Below are 13513 nucleotides of genomic sequence, written 5' to 3'. Positions count from 1 at the left end.
TAAATGGCACAGCTTACTAGAGTCTAAACTTCCTCTACCAATTTTCTACTTCTCAGTCAAAATACTAACAACAACAAAAACGAAAAACCCCTACGCTCAAACAGAATTAAAGAAACTCAGAAGGTGACTCCAATAAAGAGATAGGGGATACTTTTATTTGCTGGCAGCATGGCCTTTAATTTTAAACTATTATTCATCTCATTTCCAGGAACACAAGACCAAGGACCAAGTTACACTCCCACCTTGTGCAGCAATAACAACAGTCAAAATTATTATTACAGTTAACTCGTCACACAGCTAGAAAATGATAGAGCTGGGACTCAAACCAATACCATAATACATTAAATTGTGACTGACAGTACTGTTCCACAATGATTTGTATCCATGTTGGTGGAAACTCTTCAGCATCCTAAAGTCATATCTTCTGTTGTTTCTTATTACAGACTTTAAAAAGGATATACGCCTAAGTGGTGTGTGATCAAACTATCCAGGTAAGATTAACAATATGAACTAAAGAGAGATATGAAAATGACTTCTCTTCAAGCTAGCCATTTCCAAGGTGAATTTAACAGCTAACTGTAAACAGTTTTTCATTTTATCTTCTGATCATTCTTCTGTCAACAGATTTACACTGCTTCACACAAAGTGAATATCTTCATTTTAGGGGAGGCATCTAAACATGCATTTATATAAGTTCTGGTTATATAGTTCACTAATAGATTTATAACTTTTCTTAAATTTTAATCAGAGATAGTTTCAGGTTAAACTTATTAAAAGTGAGTATCAATTTTATTTAAATCTATAAGGTATTTGAATCACTAAGTAAACTTTATCAACTACAAGAATATCTACAATATTTTTCAAATCTGACAACACAATCTGAAAACTGAAAGCGTTTATACCAAAGTCAGCATTGTCCTCTTTAAATTTCTGAACCCTGTAATTTTTACGAATCATACACCTCTGCTTATAATAATTTGTGACAAATCAAATACATAGGATATTGCTTAAAAGCAAATATGAAACCACATACAAGCAAAACTGTTATCAATTATATAACACTTTAATAAAGCATCTATGCTTTAAAAAAAGTTGTAATCAGATAAATAACATTACCAGATGAAAATCCAAAGAAGCCATGTCCTTTTATTCAAGTGTTTAAATTATTTTAAATACAATAAATCTTACCTCCTTAATATTCAACGGTCTTCCACTAAGATCATATTTGTTCATTGTCTCTAGTGCTTTCTTGACAAATTCTTCATCTTTGAATTCAACCACACTTAATGGGAAAAAAATTTATAGGAAATGTTTATGTACTAAGATTTTTTTCCAATCATAAATTTAAATTTCACTTAAGATACTAAAAAAAAAAAATTCTTACCCACAACCCTACATCCAGGTAGATTTGTCAATATATGCAAAAGAAAAAAAAGTTTTGGATCAGTAGATGAAGTTAATGATAGATTCTAACATTTAAATCATTAAAGCAATTGATAATACAATCACTCTGTTTTTTACACCTCCAGAATATAACAGGCAAATGACCGCAAATTTCCTATAAATTTTTAGATCTATCCATTTAGGATTGTAGAATCTAGCATCTAAGAAGCACATTTTTACTTTTAGATGTCTGTTCTTTAAAACTAAAGCAATGTCATTGCACAAATTCAATCAAGGAAATAACTGAAGGCTCTCAAATACCTATCCTTACATTGTTATGTGTGTTTTTCAAAGATGTATGGTATACAAATAATTTTAATGTAAATTTTCCAATTTTACTTTTACAAAGTTCTCAAAGAAAACTGGCTACACACAATTTAATAACATCCAGTTGTAACTATGTTTTAAAAAATTTATCTAAAGAAACAAAGTAGTAGAATCATTTTTTTAAATAGTTCCTTGTCATTATTATTATTCAAAGTGCCCTTTGAATCTGATTACAGAAGTTTTATTTCTCATGCACCCAACTGGTTTTTGCTAATATAATTAAACATTGTTAAAAAGCTTTCCATTATATTCAATACGTTGCTTTTGTTGCTAAAAATAAAAATCTATCAACCAATTCCTTCTCTGTCAATTTAATCATCAATGTTTTTATATTCATCCAATTGGTCAGAGCACTGCCTTTTCTGTAGTCCTATAAGCTACCAAAGTAAGCTCTTTAGTGCAAGTTTCAAACATACATTCTGAAATAACACCTTTAAGCTATAGGCCTCTCATGGAACTCTGAGGAAATATTATCAATTCAGTGACTTTTAAAATATCCTTGAAGACATCAGAACACAACAAAAAAAAATCCTATATTAAAATCTATTGGCTAAGAAGCATTACCTTAGAGCATTAGAAAAGTGAATGCCCTTTATGAGCATTTTCAAAACCCACCTCTTCAAGGCAGCTAGTTTGGTTTGTGTGTCAGACTTGCTAGTATAAAGCCTCAAATCTTTCATAATAGAGTAAAACAAAATGAAACTTAAGTTTCCAAAAACTGGTACAAGTATTATACAAAAATTAAACTGCTGAGGAACTTTTAAACCTCAAGCAGATTATTGCCCACAGCACTTACCCTTGATTTTCCTTCCGCATCCTTAAAGAGCTCCACGTATGTAACCTCACCAACTACATAAGACATACAAAAGGAAGATACCAAGAAACAATACATTTAAACACCAGTATCTTGCTTTACTGCACACCTGTGCACAACTCTACAGAAAAGCACCTATTATTCACCAACAATCAAAACCAGACCAACATACCTCCTGTCAATGGCTATGTAAATTTAACTAATTTTCAGAAATGTACATCATCCACATTCTCTAAAAAAGCTAACAACCATATTAACCTAATTCATGCTACAGATCATATTTTGGCCAGCATGATATAGTTGGTGAACAAATGCACATATACATACAAAAGGTCCCTTAGCCTATCATATTAAAAACATCAACATTAGCACTTTTCAAATAACTTTGGTCGCCTACACACAACAGCTGTTTTAAGGTGACTTTCTACCTGAATGTCTTCAAATCATGTTTGCCGTCAGTAAACTAAATTTACAAGTCATGCTTCACAGCAAGCCACACACTTTCTAAATAAAGTCAGTGAATAAAACCAATCAAATAGTTGTCACCTTACAACAGATACACCAATGCAAAAAAAATTTTTTTATTTATTAGATCAGCCTCAAAACCAAGTACATAGTTTGCATGACTATTGAAACTCAATTTTTCAAGAGATAACAAAACTAACTTTTACAAGATCAAGTATTAAAATGATTTTTCCCCAAAACAAACCATATATATAAAATGAAGGTTTTCAGGTTATTCTGAAAACAAAACTGCAACAGCAGTAACGCAATTTTAATATAGAACTGCAGAGACAGCATCATGGCATTCATGACAATGCAAACAAAATGAATTCCACAGCCAGATTCCAGACTCCACCAAGTAATAACAAAACAGCTTTTGGAAAAAGAAATAATCAGACCTTATTATTCATACTTTAACACACTAAATGTATTGCTTACCTAATGCAATAGTCCTTTAAAAAATCTATAAAAACTTCAACTAGACAAAGCAATCACTTTAACAAAATTCTTGGTGGCATGCATATGTTGGCTCGCTCCTTCCCCACTAACATGGCAAAAAAAAAAAAAACTTCATTTATCCATACTACCTTGTAATGAAATTGTACCAAGTGAAAGAAGAGGAAAAGATTAATTTATGTGTCAAGAAATAAACAAAAATCAATTTTTTGAGTCTGTGTGGCTAAGAGGAATGAAAAACGTTTCCTTATCTCCCTCCCCATTCTAAATGAAGATCATCCAACAATGAGTTTATCAAAAATAGTTACCTTTTTCTCTCATTAGATCTTTAATAGCTTGCCATTTCATGTCATATGGAATGTTGCTAATAAAAACTCTGTTACGATTTGGACCCTTCTTTTCTCCAGTGCCTGAATTCTTATCTTTTGAATAAGGATGGAATCTATTGGCCTTCTTATTCCCTGTAGATTTTTCTTTTAATTCAGATTTCTCTTCTTTGACTGATTCATCATTCTCCCTGTGAATTAAAAACAAAACAGAACAACAAAAAGAAAACCTCAGTGGTGCTTCCAATAGTGGAAGTCTATGTTAAAATAAGTATTTCACATTTATCACTTCACAAAATTCTCCCCTAAGTTAGACCTAAGGAAAGCAGCTGGAGACTCAACTATTGCCTTTGAAATTATCCAATCAATGTCTTTTCAAAGCAATGATTTTAGCATATTACCAGAGTTCTCATTTAACAACCCTTCTTGTTTCCATATTAAATAGCTGTAGCATTCAAACAAACCCAGTTTTTCCCATGATACTACTTAATAAATGTTGTTAGAACCTAACAAGAGAGGGAAATGGGTGATTTTATTCTTAGATTATTTATTCTTAGATTAAAACTGCCACCGTTAATGGAGAATTAACTGTCTGGGCCTCATTCAGAACTCTAAAAACTTAATTTACAAAATGACACACTGAAAAAGTTCGTATCTTAAAGGTTAACAGTTTCCTCCCAGAATTTTTCTCCTCCATTGCTTAAAAACATAATCAAAACACAGTTATATCTATACACTCCCCATATGACTCTCATAATTTTTGTCTCTTGCCAGTTTTGACCAACTTGATAAGGTATCCTATTATTTTCGTGTTCAGTATTCCTGTTTTAACCTACAAATTAGGATAGGGTATTTCACAGAAGCGAGCCATTTTTATTAAGAGTAATATCTATAATAGGTGGGATGGGATGGAGGAGAGAAGCAGTACTTAAATGCAACATGAACCAGAAATATATAAATCTACTTTTTAATGAGGCCCTAACTGGAAAAACACTTAAAAGACTGTAATCACATTTCAATTACATGATGCTATTCACCAAACATCTGTAACATATAAGTAAACAAAGTAAATCCTAAAGATAAAAATTTGGATATACATTTTTAAAATGTAATTTACTTTTCAAAAGCAATCTTTAACAGAAGTAACAATAGATTTCTTTTAAGCCACCAATTACCCTACTGAATTTAAATTTAATTAAAACTTCAATTTGAAAGCAATTTTTCACAAACACATACTAAGAAAAATCTCTGAGAATGATGCCCTAGGTTTCCTGGATTATTCTGACAACCAATCAGGTTTCATAATCCAGGCTCCATATTATCTCGTAAGCCAAGCAACTGTGTGATTTATACACTGCAGTACTTCACACAGCTCTAATTGTAGTCACTTGTTCTACAATACATCGAACTTTTCGGGTAGCTGTTTTTCTGGGCAGGAAACAACCTAGCCATGAGTACAGTATGTAAAATGCTAGAGAACAAAAACCATCTGCAATGATATCAGCAGTATCTAGCATGGTAACACGTGCTTGACAAATATTCATTTTTGAACGAATAGTTCAAAATAGAAACCATACTCATCTGAGCACAGATGATGCCACTGTCTGCCAGAAAAACTGCTAAAATCAAGGAAGACACATGAGGGCCAAATATGCTTTGCCACCTCTTCAGACCTCTTTCCCTCATTAGAAATAGCATGCCTGGAAGTAATCTCCTCAACTGTACTCTACCAAGTACCCACCTGTCTAAACAGAGTGGCACTCCTATAAATGGCAGCAAGCAGTCAAAAGCCACAGAGGACTTTTCTGTTTCCTGGGTACATCAGATACAAGAACAAATCCTTCTTTCCATCCCCCAAAGAACCTATTGACATAGTCTGAATTCAATATTTTTAAAGTAAGTCTCTGTTCAGGTGAGCAGACAGCTATACAGTCCCTATCCAAATACCCCTTCCCCTGCCATTTTCTTCTTAGGTGAAACCAACTATGAAAATTGCACAAAGTTCTGAAGTATGTTCTTTTATTCTTACATGGATGTTGTAAAGTTACAACAATCTGACAACTCCACTAAAAAGCAACAATGTAGGATCATTATCATTAATTCCTTCAGTAGTAATAATAATATAATCTCTTGAGTAGTAAAGGCTTCCCTGACATTTGGTAAAGAATTTGCCTGCAATGCAGGAGACCCGGGTTTGATTCCTGGATCGGGAGGATCCCCTGGAGAAGGGATAGGCAACCCACTTCAGTATTCTTGGGTTTCCCTGGTGGCTCAGATGGTAAAGAATCTGCCTGCAATGCGAGAGACCTGGGTTCAATCCCTGGGTTGGGAAGATCCCCTAGAGAAGGGAAAGGCTACCCACTTCAGTAGAGTCAGACTCTAGTGACTTTCACTTTTGAGTAGTAAAGGATATGCTCTTTACTGCTCAAGGGATTACCAGGATCTTCTAAGTTTTTCCCAATTAGTGGCATCTTAAAGATACTGCTAAACTGCTCATCTACAATGCACAAATAAAGATTACTATGGAAGGTAAGATCAGTGTAGTTGCTAAAGGTATGGTCTGATTGTTAAGAAAGTGAACTATAATAATAGGGGAAGGGTGAGAGGAACATTCAAGAGGGAGAGGATATGCGTATACTTTTGGTGGATTCATGCTGTTGCATCACAGAAACCAATGAAACACTCTAAAATAAAAATAAATTTTAAAAAAGAAACTGAACTATAATTACTCAATTTCTGAACTCATTTCTATGTCATAAACACACTATGGGAAAGTCAGTAAAGATACATGTGAAAACTCTTGAGGGAATCAAAATATTGGCACTATATTCAGAATTCCATGTAATAATCCCCAAACTATTCATCTAAGCAATCTCCCTTCTAATGTATTTGAAATGCTGTGATGATTCTATGTTACAAAAACATTATCTATTCTTGACTGAATTATGTCTACCCAAATAACTTAACTTTCTGAAAAATCAGTATCCAACATCAAATGAGGACCTAGTTTTAATATATGATTTTGAAAGCATAACACTATGAGATCCAAAATTAAGCCCAGTTCCATTCTTTACTCCTAATATGATAAAAACACTATTCTACTTCAAACACTACACCTTGCACCAATGCTTAGTATTTTATACAAGCATCATAATGTAACTCTCAATCTCCATATGCTCCAAGTTGTTAGTCACACATGAATAATGAAGCATTATAACAACACTGCTATTTTTCCTCGCATTCACTTAAGAAAAGGAGAGCTAGTATACCATTTTGGCATAAAGAAAAAGACTAGACAGAGGGAAACATCTTTAATTTCTTGTCAAAAGATATGAACATGCCAAATAAATCCTCTGTATATGAGTTTCATGATCATATGAAAGTTCACTTTGGCATTTCTTAAATGTTTACCGGGCGTTTTTAAGTACAAAGAGGAGTAAGACATAGCTGATGCCGACATAGCTGCCTCCGTGCTCAATCACTATGGACTAGCCTCAGTAAAAATCATTTCAGTCTTGATGACAAAGAGCACTCTGTTCACCTCTAAGCAACATACATTTTAAGGCAATATGTGGCCATTTTTATCAGTGCTACAAGTTCTTATCATTAAGAATATATGGTGAATCAACTCAAGGTTTATGTGTTGGGTTGTTGACTACTTCAGTTGGTGCCCAGAGTCAAAAAAAAGGTTGTGAGGCTGATGTAGGTAAATGTCTCCAGTTATTTAGTATGAGTGACCCATGCCTGTGTGCTCAGTCACTCAGTGTCTGATTCTTTTTGATCCTATGGACTGTATGTAGCCCATTAGGCTCCTCTGTCCATGTGGTTTTCCAGAAAAGAATACTGGAGTGAGTTGCCATTTCCTCCTCCAGGAGATCTTCCCAACCCAAGGATTAAACACCCAGGTCTCCTGCATTGGTAAGCAGATTCTTTGCCACCGAGCCACCTAGGAAGTCCAAGTGATCCATGATGGTCTGTTGTATGTTCTTAAGGAACAGACAGTACAAGAAACCCCTGATAGTAAACTGGTTTCTTACACAACTGGGAAAAGAGGCAGGGAGAAAGATGAATTATAAGCAATATGAAAAGAATCTGCATCTGTATTTACTGGTAACATTTCTTCACCTTGTATTTACCTCTGCTTCAGTAAGAAGTGAAAGTGATTCTTTTCCCACTTCTCACTTCTGTCTATCTACACCCCCATAGGACTTTAAAAGGGATTAGAGACTTTTAGATCTCATGGAAGTTCAGATACCAGCTTTATCTGTACCAAGACTATTATACTAATCATACCCAAGTGCAGTAGGGCTTCTCTCCATATTTCAAGGTTGTACTTTTTGATAAGGAGGTGGCAGGCCCATATTTAGATAAAACAAAGTACTTCTTATTTCTCATTCCACAGTTTTTCACTTATATTTATGATGCCAAATCCCTGAAAGCCCACAGTTTGGTACGAAGGGTAGAAAATGCTTCATTCACTCTTTTGGTCTTCAGTTACTAAGTGCACCAGGTTCCACCTAGGAATAAACTCCACTAGGAGATAGGTCAAATCTCCTATACCCAGATCTCTGTTTTTTCTAGAAGATACTGCCCATCCTATTCAAATCCAATTGAGAGCAAGAGTACATAACAGAGCTGGGAGACCTACTTTATTTCATCTGCAATCAACCCTTAGACTGGTCCAGGTCTTACATAGTGTTCCAAACATTCTTATACAAAAGAAAAGTAAGAACCTTTATCTTTCCTACTTTAGTGTGAACATTATCTTCACTACTTTCTAGTAAATTTAATGTTTTCACAAAATTATTAACATACTTTCAATTTCAGGTTTAAAGAGCTGGGCATGTGCAGATGAAATTTCTGACTTCATATTCCTTCTATATAACAAGAACAAAGGGAAGCACAGCATTTCCTTTTAACTGGAAATTATTATGACTCGAACCGACTACATTCTTCATCGGCACTGATGACAGCTGCAATGTTTTAAGTAGTGGGTTTCCTTCAACTAAAAAATGATCTTATTTTACCAAAATTAAGATCCTACCATTCCGCATTGAGTTTTTTTTAAAAAGCCTGTGTGGCTGACAAACATGGGGAAGCGGTAGGGAAAGGGGTGGAGCAAGGCACCACGCACCGTTCCCTTTTTAAAGTACCTCTCAGCAATTCAAGGATAACACAATGGATTCGGTCTCACAGCACAGTACTAAACTTCCTCTTAGTATACAGATCAGTTAAGAAATGAATACACAGTTTAGAAAACAACAGTGAACTTATACAGCTCAGAATGAGGCCGGGAAGATTGTGGGGGGCGGGGTGCGGATATTCCTTTTACAAACGTTCTCGGCGGTTAAGAGGCAATGTCCGATGATGTCATCCCTAGTTACTCCCTAGTGATGAACACTAACTATTGGCCTTTAAAGGGGGGGACCATTTTCCTGCAAATCGTGGCGACCGCCGAGTTCTGCGTAAGGGTTCTCCAACCGAAGTCCGGGAAGAGGGGGTCTTGGGTCAGTAGCAGGGGAGGGTAGCCCCCAGGCCCGCATCCGGGTTCCCCCGGTTCGGTGCGGGCGGGGAGGGCCCGGGAGAGGGCCGACTGCACCTGCACCAACCCGCCGCCCACGGCCCGGGGACGGTTATCCTCCGCCAAGGCTCAGCCCCGGCTTCGACACCCCCCGCCCCCAGGTCGATCTCCCGCCCCACACCTCATCCCGGTCCCCTGAGGAAAAGACAATACATTTTAACGCCATTGGAGCTGCTGCTGTGCTGCGGAGGCTGCTTCTCCTGCTCGGGCGGGTGAGGTTCTCGCCGGGGCTCGCCCGGCGGCTCCGAGGGCTGCCGATGCGGGCTGTCGTCGCCAGCGGCCCTAAGCACCTCGGGCTTGTCGGCGTCAGCCATCCCGCCGCCACGGCCTCCGCCTCCGCCGCCTGCGCTGAGGGGCTCCGAGCGCGACAATGGCGGCGGCCGGCAAAGCGGTAACGGATCCCGATTTGAAAAGGCCCCGAGCGCTCAGTTGCCCGGATCTCGCGAGAACCAGTCAGGGCTGGGAGACTGGGAGATGGTGTGAGCTGGTAGAGGGGAGGGAGTGGGAGTGCGCGGGGAGGGGAGTAGAAGGATGGGTTGGTGGCGTGTGTAAGCCACCATGGCCGTAGACGGTCCTGCTCCTACCCAAGGAGGGCTTGATTTGTCCTGAAGCCCGTGGTAGGGGAGTGTTCTGAGCCCCAGCCCCTTCAGTCCTGTGGCACCCAGAGGGGTTTTCACTAACAAAAGTCGGCTCTGGGTGTTAGAAGTCCCTAGGGCTCTGAAACCTAGACTATTCTAATCATTTCCTGTAGAGGCAATTTAAATTAGAGAAGCACACACCGCTTAGTATCTTTAAAAACGTCTGCTAATGTTCAGACTCCCCTTAGAAATCCTTTGAATAATGCAAATAAATCACCTGCTACTTCAGTGCCTAGGCACCCTGTGGACATTCAATAAATAGTCATTGATGACTGGTTGCAATTCACCAGAAAGAATGGCTTTGAATTCCTTTGAGTTCTGGTTGTTCTAGAGAATAAGGCAAAAAGAAGACTCAAGTTTTTAATTCTCCAGGCAGCAATCAATGAGGAGAATCTATACTTTTCATAAGAAACCTACTAGACAGCCAATAATGAACATTTGGGGTTTTGGTTGTGTTTATTATAAGCTGATGGAAATTCTATTTGAAGCAGTTACAGGCTCTCAAACAAATTTAATTACTGTATGGAGTTTTAAAATACAGTCATAGATTTTTTCCCCCCAAGTATGAAAAAGAAACTCATTAAACTTAATCAACTTCTAACTTGGGAGTACCATAATAATATTTCACATTGAAATAACCTTTTTCAGCTGAAAAGTTCAAAGACCTTACCAAACCTTTCTTTTCATAAAGAGGCAAACATGTATGATTTACATGCTTTGCTAAATATCATGCACACATTAGCGGTAAAGCTGTAGTCAGAAACTAATACTCAAGTAATACATAATTTCCTCAATTACCCCCGTTTCCTTGACATTTCAATGTGTAGGGTTTTTTTCCTTCAACTAAAAAATACCATTAAGCAGCCAATCCTATGCCAGAAGAGTTACTTCATCAAACGCACACACATAAAAATCAGAACAATTTTAATTCTATGGGTACACTTGGTAAAATACTACTGTTTAGGGTGCCACTGACATTGTTTCAAAAACACAACACAGGCTGTTGTTACTGCATGAATTGTTTCTCCTCAGTCAGTTCTCCAAGATTTAGTATTTGGAGTAGCAGAAGTCATTGGATTTTTGACACAAAAAAAACTGGGTTAAAACCCCTGCTCTGCCACTGTCTGCCTGTAACTCCTTGGACAAGTCACTTAACTTTTCAATCTTTCCGTAATAAATAAGGATAATAATACCTACCTAGCAAGATTAAGATGAGGATTAAAAGAAAGAACTTTATGTAGGGCAAATTGCTATATGAATATAAAGTAGTATTACAATTCCCTATCTCTCCAGGCTGAGCAGGGTTTTATCAAAGAAAAGTCAAGTGGTTTTCATAGAACTGAATTGTAAATACTTTCAAAACATCCATCACTCTCTGTTATTCTTTGGCTGTTACTGAATTTAAGATGAAAACAAACCTGCAGTCTCTTGTATAGTATATTCTTGCAAAATCTCAAAAAATTCAATTTAATATTTTTTAAGAGGCCTTTATTCTTAAAACAGAGTAGTAAGTACATGAGGAATACAAAAATAGATACAGCCTATTCCCTATTAGGGGAGAACACTTTTGAAAAGCACTATTTGAGTGCTATAATTGAGACAAATATGAAGTATAATTAAAAATTTATTTACAAAATCAGGACTCTGGCTTGCATACTGTAGTGTGCTAATTAAAATGTTTCATTAAAATATTTATCTTGATTACTGAGCTTTTTGGCATCCTTTAAATGATGTACCTAAGACATGTACCTCCCTTACTGTAATTTAACTCTAGTCCTGATAAATGCATAAATGGCAGAGGTTAATTTCTATAGGGAGATCTGTTAGAACTTTATATAAGAGCTGAATCTCAAAAGATGGAGAGAACTGGGGCAGCTTCTGAAGAGAAAATGTTGAATAACTACTATTCCATCTGACTGCTCTATAGATTGATCTTTCCTCCCTCACTAGCTATTATATTGTACTTACCTTAGCAAAACGTGAAAAAAAAATTTAAAAACACATTTGCTAACAAAGTACTGCTACATTCCATTTCTAATTTTCCTTCCACACTTATTTTTTTAAGTCCATATACACATACTGAAAAATCTTGAGTAATGATTTAACTTTTACCTTCTCATACTACAATATTCATCCTTTGCAATGGCACAAAATGCATTACTGATGCAACCTCACATAACTACCTAGTTTTATCTCTCACAAATTGAAATGTATTTGTGATAGAGTGGCAGAAAGAGAGAGGGGGAGATGGAGGGAGATTGAGGAAAGAACCATTATATTACACATACCTGGAAATCTAATACTAAAATTCCAAAATATTTTCAACTAATAATTTGTGCATCATTTAGGAATTGTATTGTTAGTAACAGAAACTAGAAATAATAGTATCTTAAACAAGATAAAATTTATTACTCTTTTAAGTAAAAATAGTATAGAGGAAGGCATCCCAGAGCAGGTATAGTTGCTCCACAATTATCATGGACTCAGGTTTCTTCTGAGAAATTGATGCCTTTAAACTGTTGTGTTGGAGAAGACTTTTGAGAGTCTCTTGGACTGCAAGGAGATCTAACCAGTCAATTCTAAATGAAATCAGTCCTGAATATTCATCGGAAGGACTGATGTTCAAGCTGAAACTCCAATACTTTGGCCACTTGATGCGAAGAACAGACTCATTGGAAAAGACCCTGAATCTGAGAAAGATTGAAGGCAGGATGAAAAGGGGATGACAGAGGATGCGATGGTTGGATAGCATCACCAACTCTATGGACATGAGTTTGAGCAAGCTCCAGGAGTTGGTGATGGACAGGGAGGCCTGGTGTGCTGCAGTCCATGGGGTCGCAAAGAGTCGGACAAAACTGAGCAACTGAACTGAACTGAACTGAACAGGTTTCTTCTGTCTTGACCTTTCACCACCCTAGTGTGTGGTGAACATTTTAAAGATCACCCTAGGGCCCAAGCTGGCTACTGGAGATTAGGCATTTTGTCTGTACTGAAGGCAAGAAGCTGTTCAGAAAAGAAGGCTCCTATTCAGAAGTCTCACACAACACTTCCCACTCACAGGTCAAAACTTAGTCACATTATTGCAGGGAGGAAGCCAATTCTGACTCCATGTTGGAAACTGTTTCTATGACTTGCTTTTATTATTATAATCATACTCAATGGCTTGTCTGGAGGACCCTGCCCCCCTGTTAAACTAATGTGCCTTTGTTCAGCTCATGGAGAGATAGTTTGTCCCTTCTCACCTGTGAATAGAAGAGATTCGGTTCAGTTCAGTTGCTCGGTCATGTCCGACTCTTTGCAACCCCATGGACCGTAGCATGCCAGGCTTCCCTGTCCATCACCAATTCCTGGAGCGTGCTCACGCTCAAGTCCATCAAGTTGGTGATGCCATCCAACCATCTCATCCTCTGTTGTCCCCTTCTCC

General features: G+C 37.2%; 1 protein-coding gene across 3 annotated transcripts in view; it reads right to left on the bottom strand.

Moving 5' to 3' along the window:
• Nucleotides 1–9844, bottom strand: part of MYEF2 (myelin expression factor 2) — a 39903-nt gene extending 30059 nt beyond the window's left edge. For 2 of the 3 annotated variants that reach the window (XM_005211820.5, XM_005211821.5), the window contains exons 1-5: nt 9605–9844; nt 3853–4061; nt 2567–2619; nt 1385–1392; nt 1189–1282 (exon numbers count right to left, since the gene is read on the bottom strand). In XM_005211820.5, the coding sequence (XP_005211877.1) occupies nt 1189–1282; nt 1385–1392; nt 2567–2619; nt 3853–4061; nt 9605–9765 (525 nt within the window). In that variant the 5' untranslated portion in view covers nt 9766–9844. The remainder of the gene's footprint in view (nt 1–1188; nt 1283–1384; nt 1393–2566; nt 2620–3852; nt 4062–9604) is intronic. The other variant, NM_001102085.1, reaches the window with a different exon arrangement.
• Between the last annotated feature and the right edge of the window lie 3669 nt (nt 9845–13513).

The sequence above is a fragment of the Bos taurus genome, chromosome 10 (assembly GCF_002263795.3).
Source record: "Bos taurus isolate L1 Dominette 01449 registration number 42190680 breed Hereford chromosome 10, ARS-UCD2.0, whole genome shotgun sequence".
NCBI classification, from domain to species: Eukaryota; Metazoa; Chordata; class Mammalia; order Artiodactyla; family Bovidae; genus Bos; species Bos taurus.
The sequence above is the reverse complement of the archived record's forward strand: the minus strand, read 5'-3'. Positions and strand labels throughout refer to the sequence as shown.